Below are 18815 nucleotides of genomic sequence, written 5' to 3' on the forward strand. Positions count from 1 at the left end.
TAAAAAAAAAACGTATTTATTAATAGCTCAATCCTTACTATCTGATTTTATAAAAATGACATCAAGAACAAAAGCCACAAAGATGGAAATACAACAGATATTAAGAACCGCATCTTCGTCTGTATCGAGATTCCCGACTCCAAAGCCAGGTTGAAACTCGAGCGATTACAAAAAGCCAAAGAAAATTGCTTGTAAGAAATATTAGAAATGTTCCTACTTCGACTAGAAAAGAAATTAAACAGTAGTTAAACAAGCTAAAAATAGTTCCACTTCTTTTAGATATTCGTTAGAAATTAGAAATTTCGTAGGATTACTTAATAAAGAAATATTAATTATGCCCTACTGTAATCTGTAATATAAACTAGAAACTGTAAAAACAATAATAATAATAATAATGAAAAATATTTTTATGCAAGGCCGTATCCAGGAGGGCGAGGTACCGGGTCCGCCCCCCCCCACCGAAAAAAAACGTACCCAATTTGTAAAAACATAACCATGATAAGTGAGTGTGCTTCTTTTACATATTCATTAGGAATTTATGACAATTTACAAATTTTGATGTTATTATTTATGGATAGATATTATCTATGTCCTACTGAAATATGTAATGTATATTAGAAATTATAAAATCAAATAATTAATTCGATGAAACGCTTTAATTCAATTCCTGGCAAAGTCTTAAAAACAGCTTTGCATACTTCTGGCTTTTATTATTTATCTTGAGTTTATTTAAATAAATGATCTAAGCATGAAAATGAAGAATCTGACTTGGGGGGTCAACAGATGTTGTTTTACAAATCCGAAGACCTGATTAAACAATCTGCACATTCTTAACATAAATTAGTAAAGTTAATAAAATTTATTCTAGTGCAATTGGAAATTCCTTAACAGATATTCTTTTAATGATCTTTTCATAAAGATATAACGATCACTTTTTTTGTAAACCAAGAGAAAACAACCCAAGAAAAATTAAGCACAAATAACGAGTAAATAGAAGAAATAAAAAAGAGAAATACTGCAAACGACTGTCATTCATATTTGAAAAAATATTCATAAAAAAACTACTGCAATCCATCCTAATACATAACGCTTTCACACTTCGTTTCCACTATCATCATTATCATCAATATCGTCATCATATTCATCGACATCATCATCATAGTCATCATCAAAGAAATCAAGATCGGCACATTCGGGCACAGTCTCTGGTTTTTTCGTCTTAATGCAATATTCTTCTCTGGTTGTTGGAACTTTAACACCATCTTTTACTGCCTCAGCTATTGATTGTTCAACTTGCTTTCTAAACACAATTAATACTTTTATATGCTTTATTATGCAGGAAAAATATTAAAGAGAAACTATATTAAATAAGATACGTAATATGTCTTAATAAAATATATTATAGAGAAATATGATATAGAGAAAACAAATGAGAAAGAAATATATTAAAGAGAATGAATTTTATTTCCCATTAAAAGTCATTAGGCCAATGTGGAGTAATATATCTACTCTCTTTAAGCGAGCAATTGTGTATGCATGTATTTATATAATTTTCTTGAGAACAGCTCATTTTTAAAATAAGCGGACTATTAAGATTTTCTGGCTGAAAATACGATCTAGATAGGTCATGAGTTCGAAAAACTTTGGTTATAGCCATAGTTTTGGACAAAATCATATAAATGACGTCGTATTCATCGATCTTCATATATTGAAAATCTATCTTCATATTCTTCGGATATCGCAATTTAAAAAGTAAGTTACATAATTTTTTCCCAAGGATGGAATCATTTTTGGTATCTGTGACGCATGCGAAATTATAGAAGATCATGAATGACTCCAAACAGCTAAGGTAAAAGGCATGGAAGAGGCAACAACAAGAATAATATTGAATTGTGACCGATAATGTTGCACATCACAATCTGTGATTAAAAGATAATTCGAAGAGCTAAAGAAAAAACATAGAAAAAGGTCTGAGGTAAATAATAAAAGAAAATGAAGAAAAATAATATCAGTCGTTAGGAGACATGTAATAATAAGCATCACAAAAAATCACAAAAAAAATTATGGATAAGGGCATCTGCAGCTAAAACGATGGACAACGACAGCTGCTGTTAAAAGAGAAGCGACAGCGAGAATCACATCGAATCGTAAATGAAATCTGCGGTTAGAAGAAAAGCAACAATACAATCATTACGAATTCTGGGATAATAGAAATCCTTTAAAATAAGTGATTCTCAGGAAGGATATACAGGAAAGAAGAAATGAATTCACCCAAGAATTTCTTAATTCAACTAAAATTGCTGATTTGCGACCTCATGACTTAAAACTAAAGGATAACCTGATAATTATGCCAATAAGCGTGCTGTTGGCAAGTTGCCAGGGTCCGTGCGAAGCTCGGGTGCTACAAAATACTAAACGCATTACTAACTTATAGAGAATAAAAGGGCATTAATTCAGAATATCACAAATTCAGTTGGGAAAGATAGGAGACGGTATTTTTGATACATTTACAAAAACAAGAGAGAGAGAGTAAGAGAGCAAGAAATTAAGAATAAAAAAAAATAGCAACGAAGACCACACTGCCTTTCCATAACAAACAAATACAAAGTAGAAACAATAGGGAAAATCTTTTCAAGACACTGGAATCTTCCACTGTCTTGAAAAGATTTTCCCTATTGTTTCTACTTTGTATATGTTTGAAATTAAGAATTGTGTTTCAATTAATGAAGATGTGTACAAAAATTGTGAGAAGATATTGGGATGACGCAAAATATTACAACATTGCTTGCCTGCAAAAACAATGATAAATTCATTGATAAATGTCTAGAAAACAAAAAGCTATTATTCTGCTAATACCCAATGATACTAATTCGTTTTTTTCAACAAACTACTACTACTACTACTACTACAAACCACTCACTGCAGAACCAAGACATCTGCGGCCAACACAGCTACCAACGCTCCCCCATCTATTCAAAGCCACCCTCCTTACAACCTCCCATTAAGTTTCCAGTTCTCTTAAATCTTTCCCTACGACATCTTCCCAACCCATCTCCGTTCGGGGAAAACCTGCTTTGTGTTTGGCCCTAGATAGTCGAAGGCCGATCTTGTGCAATCTGTCATTCTTCTTCCCCAGAAAAAGTACTAGCCATCTCAGCCTTTCTTTCATTAGTCCAAGAATAAAGCAGGATTGAGCCAACATATTCTGAAGTTCGAGAATAGGAAAATATAGGTGTAGGGATTGAAAAATTGTGATATTTATCGTCCAAAACACTTCACTGGAAGAGGAGGTTTATATTCTGATGTGTGTAAAATCACATCATCAGATTCAGCGTATCGGAGAACCCTACTGTACAAGTTTCAAGCTCCTATGTACAAAAATGTGGAATTTTATATTTTTTGCCAGAAGGCAGATCACGGATGCATATTTATTTGTTTTTTTGTTGTTTTTTTCCCCAGGGGTGATCGTATCGACCCAGTTGTCCTAGAATGTTGCGAGAGGGCTCATTCTAACGGAAATGAAAAGTTCTAGTGCCCTTTTTAAGTGACCGAAAATTGGAGGGCACCTAGGCCCCCTCCTACGCTAATTATTTTTCCAAAGTCAACGGATCAAAATTCTGAGATAGCCATTTTATTCAGCGTAGTCGAAAAACCTTATAACTATGTCTTTGGGGACGACTTACTCCCCCACAGTCCCCGTGGGGGGAGGGGATACAGGTTCAAAACTTTGACCAGTCCTTACATATAGCAATGGTTATTGGGAAGTGTACAGGCGTTTTCAGGAGGAATTTTTGGTTGGAGGCAGGGGTTGAGAAGAGGGAGATATGTTGGGGGAACTTTCCATCGAGGAATTTGTCATGGGGGAAGAAAATTTCCATGAAGGGAGCGCAGGATTTACTAGTATTACTTAAAAAAACAATGAAAATTTTTTTTTTCAGCTGGAAGTAAGCAGCAGCATTAAAACTTAAAACGAACAGAAATTATTACCCATATGAGGGGCTCACCTCCTCCTAATACCTCGCTCTTTACGCCAAAGTATTTTTAGTAATTTCAACTATTTATTCTGCGGCTTTTATGATTCAGGGGTCATTCTTAATGAATTGGGACAAAATTTAAGCTTGAGTGTAAAGAGCGAGGTACTGACGAGGGGGCGAACCCCCTCATATATGTAATAAAAACATAAGAATACAAAAGTTCTTTACGTAAGCTAACTTATAAGTTACGATTACCTTTTACTTATAAAAAGATTCGTAAAAAAATTTACGCTAAAGTTTTTTACTGTTTTAAAATGTAGAGTTAAGAGAAAGAGTCAAACTTTAGCGTAAAGAGCGGGGCGTTGAGAGGGAAAAGCCTCTTTCATATACGGAGTAATTTCTGTTCGTTTTCAAACAGTTCGTGGTAACGAACTGTAGTAAGGAGCGATCCGGCTCAATAGTAACCAAAACTCTAAAAAATTGAATTTTGATATCAATAGCTACATCAAAAGAATCGCATTTTAATGCTGATTTTAAATATATAAGTTTCATTAAGTTACGAGCCTGAGAAAATTTGCCTTATTTAGGAAAATAGGGGAAAACACCCCTTAAAAGTCGTAGGATCTTAACGAAAATGACACCATCAGATTCAGCGTATCAGAGAACCCTACTGTAGAAGTTTCAAGCTCCTATCTACAAAAATGTGGAATTTTGTATTTTTTGCCAGAAGACAAATCACGGGTGCGTGTTTTTTTTTTTTTTTTTCCAGGGGTCATCGTATCGACCAAGTGGTCCTAGAATGTCACAAGAGGGCTCATTCTAACGGAAATGAAAAATTCTAGTGCCCTTTTTAAGTGACCAAAAAAATTGGAGGGCATCTAGGCCCCCTCCCACGCTAATTTTTTTCCCAAAGTCAACGGATCAAAATTTGGAGATAGCCATTTTGTTTAGCATAGTCGAAAATCATAATAACTATGTTTTTGGGGATGACTTACTCCCCCACAGTCCCTGGGGGAGGGGTTGCAAGTTACAAACTTCAACCAGTGTTTAGATATAATAATGGTTATTGGGAAGTGTACAGACGTTTTCAGGGGGATTTTTTTCAGGTGAAAACTAACGGGAAAATAAACGAACTAAGAGGTGGAAGGGGCCCAGAGAAAAAATATAATCTTTTTTCAATTTTGAGCCTAACTTCCGCAAAGGAGTAATAATGTCAGAAGCCCCGAAATACCGAATTATTTCCTTTTCAAACAGTTCGTGGTAAGGAACTGTAGTAAGGGGCGACCCGGCTCAATAGTAAACGAAACTCTAAAAAACGGAATTTTGATGCTAAAAGATACATCAAAAGAATCGAATTTTTACGTTGATTCTAAATATATAAGTTTCAATTAATTTAGTCTTTGTCATCAAAAGTTACGAGCCTGAGAAAATTTGCCCTATTTTGGAAAAAGGGGGGAAACATCCCCTAAAAGTCATAGAATCTTAACGAAAATCACACTATCGCATTCGGTATATCAGAGAACTCTATAGCAAAAATTTCAAGCTCCTATCTAAAAAATGTGGAATTTTGTATTTTTGGCCAGAAGACAAATCACAGAAGACAAATTTATTTGTTTGTTTGTTTTTTTTTTGTTTTTTTTTCTCAGGGGTCATCTTATCGACCAAGTGGTCCTAGAATGTCGCGAGAGGGCTCATTCTAACGGAAATGAAAAGTTCTAGTGCCCTTTTTAAGTGACCAAAAAATTGGAGGGCAAATAGGCCCCCTCCCATGCTCATTTTTTTCCAAAAGTCAACAGATTAAAATTTTAAGATAGCCATTTTGTTCAGCATAGTCGAAAACCATAATAACTATGTCTTTGGGAATGACTTACTCCCCCACAATCCCTGAGGGAGGGGCTGCAAGTTACAAACTTTGACCAGTGTTTACATATAGTAATGGTAATTGGGAAGTGTACAGACGTTTTCATGGGGATTTTTTGGTTTGGGGTGGGGTTGATGGGAGAGGGCTTTGTGGGAGGATCTTTCCTTTGAGGAATATGTCATGGGGGAAGAAAAATTCAATGAAAAGGGCGCAGGATTTTCTAGCATTACTATAAAAAAAACAATGAAAAAAAAAATATGAAAAAGTTTTTTCAAATGAAAGTAAGGAATAGCATTGAAATTTAAAACGAACAGAGATTATTACGCATATGAGGGGTTCTAAAAATACTTTAGCATAAAGAGCGAGGTATTTAGGAGGAGATAAATACCTCGCTCTTTATGCTAAAATATTTTTAGCGATTTCAACTATTTATTCTACGGCCTTTTTGATTCAGGGGTCATTCTTAAAGAATTGGCACAAAACTTACGATTTAGTGTAAAGAGCGAGGTATTAACGAGGGTACAAACTCCCTCGTACACATAATAAAAATATAAGAATATAAAAGTTTGTTATGTAAGTTAATTCTTAAGTTACGTATATTTTTTACTAATAAAAACGTTCGTTGCATATTAAAAGTTTTAGTAGCCTTTTTAAGTAACCGAAAAATTGGAGGGCAGCTAGGCCTCCTTCCCCACCCCTTATTTCTCAAAATCGTCTGATCAAAACTAAGAGAAAGCCATTTAGCCAAAAAAAAAAATTAATATACTAATTTCATTTCAATGATTTATGTGCGGAGAGTCAAAATCAAACATGCATTAATTCAAAAACGTTCAGAAATTAAATAAAAAAACTAGTTTTTTTAACTGAAAGTAAGGAGCGACATTAAAACTTAAAACGAACAGAAATTACTCCGTATATGAAATGGGTTGTCCCCTCCGCAGTCCCTCGCTCTTTACGCTAAAGTTTTTAATTGTTTTAAAAAGTAGAATTGTGGCAAAGAGTCAAACTTTAGCGTAAAGAGCGAGGGACTGCGGAGGGGACAACCCATTTCATATACAGAGTAAGTTCTGTTAGTAATGGTTATTGGGAAGTGTACCGACGTTTTCAGGGGGATTTTATTTTGTTTTGGGATGTGGCTGAGGAGAGAGGGCTATGTTGGAGGATCTTTCCTTGGAGGAATCTGTCATGGGGGAAGAAAAATTCAATGACAAGGGCGCAGTATTCTCTAGCATTACTATAAGAAAACATTGAAAAATAAACATGAAAACGTTTTTTCAAATGAAAGGAAGAAGTAGCATTGAAACTTAAAACGAACAGAGATTATTACGCATATGAGGGGTTCTAAAAATACTTTAGCATAAAGAGTGAGGTATTTAGGAGGAGATAAATACCTTGCTCTTTATGCTAAAGTATTTTTAGTAATTTCAGCGTAAAGAGCGGGGCGTTGATGAGGAAGCAGCCTCTTTCATATACGAAGTAATTTCTGGTCGTTTTAAGTTTTAATGTCGCTCCTTACTTTCATTTAAAAAACTTGTTTTTTTAATTTAATATTATTTAGGGATTAAATGAGGGCACGCAGACAATATTCCTTCATTATACTAAAAATAGATAAGAAGCATCTTTTTCGACAATAACATCAAATTATTTGAGAGCCCCCTCCTCCCCTAGATGTAACTATGAATTTTTTGATATCTTGTAGAAAGGGGTTTGGAAAATGAGAAGAGGTCTATATGCTTGTCCTGAGAAAGTATTTTGAGGCGCATATCAAGTCTACTTTATCACCCATTAAAGAAATAAGCGCATAACTTTGTATTCTAGATTTTGGCCTGAATGTCAAATTCTTGGCCTGAAACTTAAAAAACTAAGATTCCGAAACGAGCGAATAATGGCCAATTTTTCAAAGCATTTTTTTATTCTCATGAAAACTCCTTCCAAGCTTAAATACTTGCATGACAGGTTAAGTTGAATATGAAGGATTTTCTAACATCGATATAGAAGGCGTAAGTTTAAGTGGGGGGGGGGGAGCAGGTTGAAAATAGGTTCAAGTTATATGGAAAAAGTGCAAAACATGTGTGAAGAATAGATTTCCTTTACTATTTTATAGCAAGAATAAAAACCCAAAAATTTAATTGTGGTCAGTGATATTTACCAATACAAATTTTTCTGCCTTATTAAGGTTAAGAGAGTTGAAATTCCTCCTAGAAGAAAGTGGTTTACACATCATTTGCCATCAATAGTCCCATATCACTACGAAATTTGTTTGGGACACCCTCAAGATGTGTGAGGGGTGCAATAGGGCCGAGTTAAATTTAAGCGGGGGAGATCTTGAAAATAAGATGTAGTTTTTCACGTCATAGAAAACTAAATTTAATTTCTTTTTAAGGAAAACCCTGACCAATACTCTCCCAAAAAAGGGGGCGAGGATTATGCCTAGCGCCTAAGAACTATTCCCATTACAAGAGGAGAATGCTACCCAAAATGTGCTCCACATTCAAGAAGATAAAATCGCCTGGCCTTAAAGACCTGGGCCCCATGACAGTAAAGCTGCTGGACCCCCCATGCAAGGGGGTGATACTGCCCCTTCGGCCCCCCAAGCCCCATGCACGTGAGGCTGTCGAGCCTTCTATGCTCCCCCAGCCCCATATCGAAGATTTTGGGTCTTCTACTCCTAAACAAGATGGAGCTGTTGACCTTAATGTACGCATAAATTTATTAATATTTCTCGAAAAACTTACCGCTTTTTTCTAGCTAATGTATATTCCTATTCCAACTAATACTTTCATATTAGGATCTAGCACAAGGCAAGAACCTGAGATACTAGGACAATGAGAGAGTCCTTGTTCGATGCCTCTAAGAGAGGGGTTTAATGGTATAAATTTGTCCTAAAAATACATCATTCTTTTCAGGGTTAATAAAGGAAAAATAATTAGGCTTTTGCCGCTCCTTCAAGAAATAGCTAAAATAACAAAATCTTTTCAGATTAATAACGAGCAGAGGGGAGAGCCTGGGCCTGTTAGTTCTGAAGGGTTTGAAGCGCAACTGCTCCTCAGATTAATAACGCATTATTTTAGGGTTTAGAAAAGGGGAGCCTGTCAATGTTGCTCTTGCCGGTCCTAAAGGAAAAAGCTAAACATATGACATTCCTTTCAGGTTAATAAAATAGGAAATAACTTAGATCTTCAAGCTTCAAAAACAATGCATTGCACTGTTGAAGAGCGTTTTACTGTTGTCTCTACGAGAAGATTTGAGCATTCAAATCCCAAGATTAATAATGGATTTATTTTTTTCAACTTCATAATAAGAAAAATATCAGGGACCCTAACTATAGTTTCGAGGGGAGACCCCAGGAAAATAGATAAATATAAGACATTCCTTTCAGGTTAATAAAAGAGAAAATAACTAAGATCTTCAAGCTTCTAAAAATAATACATAATAGTGATGAAATGCGTTTTACTATTCTCTCTAAGAATGAAAATACTGGGTCTAAGATTAATATTCCTTTTCAGCACAATAACCGGCCTCTGGCCCCTAGATTGACATTTTTTCACATTTTAAAATCATAAATGCATCAAGAGAGTAATTTTTTTCCAGGCCGCACCCGGAAAGTATTCAAATCAGATTATAGAGGATTTATTCACCGACCTCCTTGGAGTAGCACCAATGAATTTCAATACCCCATTAGTAAATTTTTTAAGACTCTTTAGAACATTAGTAGTAGCTGAAACGTAAAGAGACCACTTACCAATATTTATGTGGTAATTTCTGGTCATTAAATTTATAACTGATAGTGTGGAGGCAATGGACCCAAAGGGTCACTTTGGAGGCCTATGTATGCCCATTAAATTTCCAACTGGTAGTGAGGTGTCAGTAAATCTGAAAGGTCACTTTGGAGCTCCATTTATGATCAATAAACCATTAGTTGGTAGTGTGGTCTCAATGGATCCGAAGGGTCCACCTTTAAGTGTGCAATTCTGTTTCAGGCGAATATAAATTCTTCCAAAGAATGAAATCAAAAGTGTTTCAACCAGCTAACAACCTCTTATTATTTTCTAGGTTCACATACCAGCATTACCATCGGAATTCCGCTAAAATCTGTGTACGGCCGAAGTGGAAAAATAAGCTGAGGGGAATTATGGTTTGGGTTGAGCTCAATTAGTATACTTTCCTCACTTTTGACGTAGATAGCTTCGTCAGGGATCTCAGGCTCAATGCAGAATTTTTAGGCAAACTCTCAGCGCAGGTACTGCCTAAGAAGGTCGAGAGGGTGCTAGAAGAACAGGCGCCCGTCCTTTCGAAAGATATGGGGGAATTAGAACAAAATTGTGCCGACTCACCCCCTAAATTGCCTGATTTTAACCATGCCGATACCACTTAGCGCAATATTTATTTTCTTAGAGCTAGGTTTGGAGACATATACAATACTCTTACGAGTGGTAGTATCCATATGGATCCAGTAGATATGGCACACTCTTATGTCGTCAAGATTCGGACACTTTTCGAAAAAGCCTTTGGGAGGCAGGCGGTCGGGATAGCGTGAAGGCATCTCTTGCCAAAAAATTTTTTTAATGAAAAGACGGGTGATATGTACTCACATTACCTACAAACGAAAATGGGGACGCTCCATCCAGACTTGCATAATTTGAGAGAGTTTTATTCAGATTGGGTGGGTAGTTTTTTTTAATAGGGTAGAGAATCATAATGAAAATGGGAGCAGATCAGTTGTTTTATTTATTGAAAATTTAGATGCTAATGTCACAAATTTGAAACAGAATCCGTTTTAAGAGGCGAGAGGGAGAAGAATTAAAGAAAACATAATGCGGATTTAGAGGGTTGTCAAGGTCTACAAAACTCCAAGAGAGTTTCAAGTATTCAGTCCTTGTCGCAGGCCATAAACCCACGGAAATGATGCTACTAAGACAAATTTGGACGATTTGGCAGTTAATGGGGATGAGGAGAGGGCAGAGTTTCCTAAGATAGATTTCAATTGTTTGAAGGGCAATATACTATAACACTTCAGGGGATAGACATTTTTGAAAAGGCTAACGAACAATTAAAGATTGGGTTTTAATGTTAAAGTACGATACAGAGTATGAAGAGGGACAACTTGAAGATGAAAAAGGGCTTTTATATCCAGTAAGTCAATTGAATCAGTGAAAACTGAGTATGGCTTATTTACGAGTCTGCCAGTGAGCCTAATGCAAATGGAATTTTCTTTCCAATTCCTAGTATTAGTTAGGTTTTAAATAAGGATAGAAAGGGACAGGAGCTGAATGCTATTATTGCCCAATGTGTCTCTCTAGATTCCGAACCAAATTGAAACTTCACCTGAGGCACTGCAAGCGTCACGGATACCAGTCCGTGGGGACGGTTTCGGGTGACAATGCCATCTTGCAGAGAATTTTCAGAATTTTCAGACTTAGCTCCTGCAGAGCGATAAGGTGGCATTAGATGTCGAGGCCAAACTCACGGGTGTGTGCGATCCATCAGGCTCGAATCGTGTTAAAGAACATGAAACCATTGGGGCCTTTTTACTCATAGGCAAAGAGACTCGAGTAATACAATGTAATCAGTAGAAGTATTTGAAATATTGGGTGTGGAATATTGTGTAGGTGCAGCTATGGCTGCACTTGTTAAAACAGCTAATAAGTCATTTTCTCAGCTGTGCAATACAAATTATCCAATGGCTATCACCAAAAGATGCGTTGGTAATTGAAAATAAAGATATGTGTTGGCTTACGAGAACAAATTGTTTAGGGTAGTGGGGATATGGCAGTCCGCAACCATGTTTACTTCACTAATCCTATTTAATTGGGAGGGATAGCTTTTGGGGAGTAGCAAATAAATCTTGTGATTTAAATGTCAGGCAGAACATTTTCTACCGGTTTACATACACAATACCAACTATGATTTAAAATTTATATTACCAGCGATGGTACGTTTGCAGAAAGATGAAGTTGTAGATGGTACATGGGTAAATGGTTCTTTTTCTTATAACTTCATACCCAAATCATCTGAGAAGTTGCTGCTCTTGGAATTCAATTGGATAACAAATGAAAATAATAATTCGTACTTGAATAAAATCTGTTTTTAGATTCTTATGGTTTTTCCCCCAAATCAAGTTAACTCAATCAAGAACAGAAATACGATTATTTTAATAGCTTCCTCCTCTTAAACAGCAGTTTCCAGATGACGAAATGTATGATTTCTTAACGTGTAAAGGTATATACCCGTATTAGTACTAAAACTCCACCTCAAGGCTACCTGAGGAAAAATTGCCAACAATCGAAGCGTTTTATGATTCACTTCATGATCGTCAATGTATCACTGCCGATTATGAATTTGCTAAAAACGTTTGGGGCATGGAAGGGTGTACAAGGGGAAGGATTATTGTAAAAGACACCTGGCAAGTAATGTATTGACGTTGTTGGATATTGTCTGTAAAAACAAGGATAACATTTACAAGGAAGTAGGGATATTATTTTTCAAATCTTCATCTGGTAATGGATTCAATTCTCTAAATCACCGATGAAAAACTGGGTTCGATCACTGACGAGAATCAGCACTTATTTGTAGAGAGATCCATGCGGGGACGGTATGTTTTCCATGGAGATGGTATCCTGGAGACCAACCCCATTGGACAGCGCACCAGTGAAAAATAGAACGCGGTTTTCCTGGATAAGAACTCCCTTTATTCGTCGACAATGTCTCACTTCTCTTTGCCGTGTGGGAATTACAAATCGCTGGACAAACCTTGTGCTCCAAGCTTCCCCGACATATCCACTGTTGAGAAGAATGGTTCACAAGGATGGTTCTTCAAAAGTAATGGTAAAATACCAGTGGAACTTCATGACTCGGTAAATCACTTGGGTTTCCCGCGTGTAAATAGACCAGGGCCTAAGGATTCACCGAGTCCCTATAATTTATCTTTGGTAGAGGATGGGTAATTGCACAGGACACCTTCAAAAGCATAAAGTCGACCTTCATTCAAAACAAAATATTGTTGTACATCACGTTCTTCTGCGGTGGATGCTGGCCAACGATTTCAAGGCTACAAAGATTCATAGAGCCCTCCGATTCGATCAAAAGCCATATATGAAGACGTTTATTGACACCTTTGTCAGTAAACGATTTTGAGGCAAAACGATGGTTGAGAAATCTTTAAACTCATTTTAAATTCAGCCTTCGGTCAGATACACGAAAGTGTGCGCAATAGGAGTCGTTGTGACGTTACAACCGACCCAAAAACTGTGCTCGAACCATTGTACACCCTAACTTCACATCGTTCACGATCAGAGCCTCCAATATGGTCCCTTTACATAGGAAAACAGAAACCTAGCATTAGATAAAACATTGCAACTGGCAGTGTCATATTAGAATTTTCAAAAAAACTCATTTTGGAATCTTATTACGATGTGTGTAAGCTCCAATGGCCGAGGGAGGGACAAGTTCAAATTTATTATGGTGATACTGATTTATTATTGTTAAAAGCTAAAACAGAGAACTTATTAGATGATTTGGAAATGGTATGCACATTAGCTCTCGAATGAACTACACCAACTAGGACGAGTCCATTTCCCGGAGCTAGTGAAGCGCCAGGACCCAACTGAGTCATTATTTTTAAAATTCGAGATGGAGAAAGACTTGATATCTAATCGTGAGGTTGCAGGTCCGAAAGTGTACTGTGTATCAAAGAAGTCTGGAAAGGGGTGCCTTAACACTATGTAAAGGAAAATTTCGATATGAGTGTTTATAGGAACTGTGAAGAAAATAACTTAGTTCCAAGAGCGAGTGTCATGGCCATTCGCTCTTTAAATTTTAAAAATTATACATTTAAAGTCGAGAAAATGCCATGTCAGCCATATCGGATAAAGTCTATGTGCACGCGGACGGTGTGAGAGCAATAACAAACGGCCATTACCTTACTTCAGATCAAGACGCATGTGTAGATTACAGACGGCGTCTCGGTCTGGAATGAGCTTAATAATTGCTGGGAGGGGGGTCCAATCAGTCTCCAGCTCAGCAATGTATGTTTTCTAGTGTTTTTACAGGTAGTGTTTTGTGGAGTTTTTTTTTTACATGTTTTTATTTATTTTATATTTGTATATTTTTGCACAAAGCAGAATCAATGTCTGAAAATGTGCTTAATATTATACTTTGAATTCACCATCATCGCCCTAGTCCGCAGATGGCGGATATATTTAAAATCAGCATTAAAATACAATTCTTTTGATGTAACTATTGTTATAAAAATTTTGTTTTTAAAAGTTTCGGTTACGTTTGGCGTTAGACATTTAAATTTGCAAAAAACCTATGTTATTGTTATTTAAATTTGCAAAAACCACAAAATTCGTAATCACGCACTGTTTGATAAGCAAATAGTCACCATTCATTGAAAAGCAAGGAGACTGAAAGTAAATTTATTCTGATGTAAATAAATGAAAATTTTGTTAAAACTTGGCCTGAAAATTTTTGGGAGACAGGGAGGGGGAGGGCACTAATCAAGATTTTGCCTCGTGCACAAGAGAGACCAGAACCACCACTAATGGTTCGAACCATTCCATCTGTATATAATTACGTTGGGCACCTCATCGATTAGCTTAAATCCTAAATTATTTTTAAACAATCTGAAAGAAAACATATCCTCTTATTTCATTAGCAACCTTAATTTGGCTCCATAGTTAACTAGACTCATTCAAAATCTGATCTGGATAGAAAAGCCACACTTTGATATTGATGCAAGGTTGTTCTCGTGAAGGAAACATGTTAAGAAAACAATTCTTACTTCAGAATATGCAGAAAAATTGTAACTAACACATTTTTAAGGCGCTTCCATCATGCTTTACCCCAAAATATACAACAAAAAATAGAGAAAATATACAACTCACACTATACGTCATTGCGTCACTCTTGTTTCAACTTAATGCCCGTAAATTGAATAAACGCTGATGAAACTGATGGAAAAAAACAACACATATTTGGAAATACATAATATGGGCTGTATATTTGCACACCAGGGGGAAGGAGAGGGGTTAGCAGATTCAAAAAGTGTTAACTACAATTCTCTGGATATTATTAAATAAGAATTTCTTTTTTTATTAGCATGTTCCCTTCTCAAGATGCCTTCAAAAGAATCGTATTTTATGCTGATTTTAAATATATACGTTTCATCAAGTTTAGTCTTACCCATCAAAAGTTAAAAACCTGAGAAAATTTGTCTTATTTTAGAAAATAGGGGGAAACCTCCCTAAAAGTCATAGAATCTTAACGAAAATCACACCATCAGATTCAGCGTATCAGAGAATCCTAATCTCATATCTACAAAAATGTAGAATTTTGTATTTTTAGCCAGAGGATAGATCACGGATGCGTGTTCATTTGTTTGTTTACTGTTCCCAGGGGTGATCGTATCGACCCAGTGGTCCTAGAATGTCGCGAGAGGGCTCATTTCAACGGAAATTAATAGTTCTAATGCCCTTTTTAAGTGACCAAAAAAATTTGAGGGCGCCTAGGACCCCGCCCATGCTCATTTTTTTCCAAAGTCATCGGATCAAAATTTTGAGATAGCCATTTTGTTCGGAAAAGTCGAAAAACCTAATAACTATGTATTTGTGGACGACTTAATCCCCCGGGGGAGGGGCTGCAATTTACAAACTTTTACCATTCTTAATATATAGTAATAGCTATTGGGAAATGTACAGACGTTTTCAGGGGGACTTTTTCGCGTTGGGGGGGATGGGTTGGGGAAAGGGGTTACGCTGGAGGATATTTTCATGGAGGAATTTATCACGAGGGAAGAGAATTTCCATGAAGGGGGCGCAGGATTTTCTAACATTATTTTTTTTTTTTTAAATGAGAAAATAAATTAAAAAAAATTCAACTGGAAGTAAGAAAGACCACTAAATTTCAAAACGAACAGAAATTATTACGTATATAAGGGGTTTCGTTTCCTCCTCAATACCTCGCTCTTTAAGCTAAAGTATTTTTAGTAATTTCAACTATTTATTCTACGGTCTTTGTGATTCAGGGTCAACCTTAAAGAATTGGGACAAAATTCAAGCTTTATTGGAAAGAGCGAGGTGTTGACAAGGGGGCGAACCCCCTCATATGCGTAATAAAAATATACAAACATAAAAGTTTGTTACGCAAGTTAATTCGTAAGTTACGTATATTTATTACTAGTAAAAACGTTCGTAAAAAATAAGAAGTTCTAGTCGCCTTTTTAAGTAACCAGAAATTGGAGGGCAACTAGCCCACCATTTTTTTTTTATCAAAGTCGTCCGATGAAAACTATGAGAAAGTCATTTAACCAAAAAAAAAAAAAAAAAAAAAAAAAAAAAAAAAAAAAAAAAAAAAAAAAAAAAAAAAAAAAAATACAAATTTCGTTTTAGTTATTCATGTGCAGTGAGCCAAAACCAAAACATGCATTAATTCAAAAACTTTCAGAAATTAAATAAAAAAACAAGTTTTTTAAACTGAAAGTAGGGAGCTATATTAAAAGTGAAAACAAACAGAAATTATTCCCTATGTGAAAGGGGATGCCCCCTCCTCAACGCCCCGCTCTTTACGCTAAAGTTTGTATTGTTTTAAAAAGTTGAGTTGTGACAAAGAGTCAAACTTAGCGTAAAGAGCGGGTCGTTGAAGAGGGGACACCTTTTCTTCAGTAATCTTGTGATTTATGTGTAACTTTAGTGATTTTTTTTTGTTTAAGCAAATCACTAGGAATAGTGATACGTCACTGGGGGTGGCGACCCTGATCATCATCCATATCTTCCTCTCAAGAAAAAAAAGAAAGCCAACTAAATTTAAAATAATATAAAAAATAACTTGATAAAGAAGGTGAACTCACTTTATAATGTTTTCATATTCTTTATCCTTTGACTCTTTCCACTTCCTGTACATTACAGAGGCATCTACATTGGCAGGAGATGAACAGTTAGGCTCGTTCAGTAAAGAGATGACGCTTAGCAGAACTGTCCGAACGTTTTGGGTGGGATTCCATCGCTCACAAGGCAATTCACCACTCTGTGGGTCATCCACTGGAGGATGTAGGATTGATATACACAAGTCACCGTTCTAAAATTTAATTTGACAAGACTGTTACAAAAATAGTTGTTATAGAAGGAATTTTTTAGAGCAAATTTAGTTAAAAATTTACGGAACGCATATAAAATAACACTTATTTTTTGTCAGTTTGAAAAAAAAGAAGAACTATAGGAGCAAGGTTATTTGGACGAGTTTCTTTGCGCAGGTGGGATTCAGGATACATTTCAAATTTTGAGAGATCAGATAAAGATTATGACAAACAAAGAAGAAATCGCAAGAAAAATCTTACGAAAACACTCCCCAAATTGCACACGCATGTGTGTGTATGGGAGTTGTAGGCCTACCTCTAACATGTCCAATTTCTCCTCCATTCTACATTTTTTTTAAATTGTGTCAAATCATAATATTTTAACTTGTAAAAATCATAACTACCAGTCTTTAAAAAGATACTGATATCTCTTTTGCTGGAATATTCAGTTATTGTTAGTAGTATTGCACACGCATTAGTACAATTGTACACGCATGTGTGTGTGTGTATGGGAGTTGTAGGCCTACCTCTAATATGTCCAATTTCTCCTCCCTTCTCCATTTTTTTTAAAAGTGTGTCAAATCATAATATTTTAACTTTTAAAAATCATAACTACCAGTCTTTAAAAAGATACTGATATCTCTTTTGCTGGAATATTCAGTTATTGTTAGTAGTATTGCACACGCATTAGTACAATTTTTGTACTTGTTAGTTATTTGCCCCCTCCAAATACACAATACGTATATAATAACGATATTATTTTTAAATTTGAAATTTGGTTCAATGCAAAATTAAAGTAAGAGGTTCAACGCATAATTAACGAAACTGTTCTATACCAAATTTACAGTGAAAAAGAAAAATTATAATCCCGGAAGTGCTTGTCATCTCGGATTATAATCCGGATGTGCTATAATCCGTATTCATAAAGGCATGCAGGGTGGCTTCCCACCCTGAATGCCTTTATGAATACTACTAACAACAACTGAATGTTAGTAGAATCACCGGAAAATGAATGGGAGAATCACCCAAACACTGGTACAAAGGATCCAAGAGACAAAACTGGAGTGCAAGAATATACCTGTTGTTAACTCCGGTCCCCACCACTCTTTGAGGGGCACACTTATGTGAACAATGACAAAATTTTATAGAACTTAATTATAAAAATATATACTTCTAGATATCTAAGAACTTTTCAACGATTCCTGTATCATTCTGATTGCTCAAAAACGAAATATAGGTGGAAAAAACTAAAACTAAATAGTTGTGGAAACACTAAACACTATATAATAATGCTAACACGAAACAGTAAATAGTGGCGCAAACACTTAAATAGATTGTGCAGAAACTAAACAGTCACTTTCACGATTTATTTTCACTTACTTTCTGTCCAGTATATTGAACTAAAAATAGGTAGAAATAGGCGAAAAATGGCCCTTATGTGGATTTAAATCCAACAATAATAGCGAATAAAGTACAGATTTAAAAATCTGTTAAGGGACAATTTAAAGAAGACTGAAAAAAATTGATAAATTATTTTAAGGGTTACTTTATAGAAGTAACCGTTAGCTGTTTCTTTTTCATATCCCTCAAGAATAAATATCGCCGTCTTATGAAAAAACACTTGACACATTCTTTGTACGATGAAAAACAAAAGTTAAAATCCGAAAAATTTATAAATAGAAATTATAAATTAAATCACAATGGCCAAGAGACTTGGTTAGAGACCCGGGATACGTAAGGCCAGTTTCGAAACTCTGGTTCAATGACAGAAACGATTTGAGGAAGAAACAAACAATGCACATTAATTTAATTAATTGAAATTAACACAGATAGACCTACAACTTTAAAGCAAGAAGGAGATGGAGCAAATGACATTTTAGAGGACAATGTTCTTACATCCAAGCTCGCA

The 18815-nt window shown here is 35.7% G+C and overlaps 1 protein-coding gene across 2 annotated transcripts in view; it reads right to left on the reverse strand.

Moving 5' to 3' along the window:
* Nucleotides 1–18815, reverse strand: part of LOC136035566 (ubiquitin-conjugating enzyme E2 R2-like) — a 35656-nt gene continuing 16841 nt past the window's right edge. For both annotated transcript variants that reach the window (XM_065717439.1, XM_065717438.1), the window contains exons 4-5: nucleotides 16682–16908; nucleotides 1–1300 (exon numbers count right to left, since the gene is read on the reverse strand). In XM_065717439.1, coding sequence (XP_065573511.1) covers nucleotides 1093–1300; nucleotides 16682–16908 — 435 coding nt within the window. In that variant the 3' untranslated portion in view covers nucleotides 1–1092. The remainder of the gene's footprint in view (nucleotides 1301–16681; nucleotides 16909–18815) is intronic.

Source organism: Artemia franciscana, chromosome 14, assembly GCF_032884065.1.
Source record: "Artemia franciscana chromosome 14, ASM3288406v1, whole genome shotgun sequence".
NCBI lineage: Eukaryota > Metazoa > Arthropoda > Branchiopoda > Anostraca > Artemiidae > Artemia > Artemia franciscana.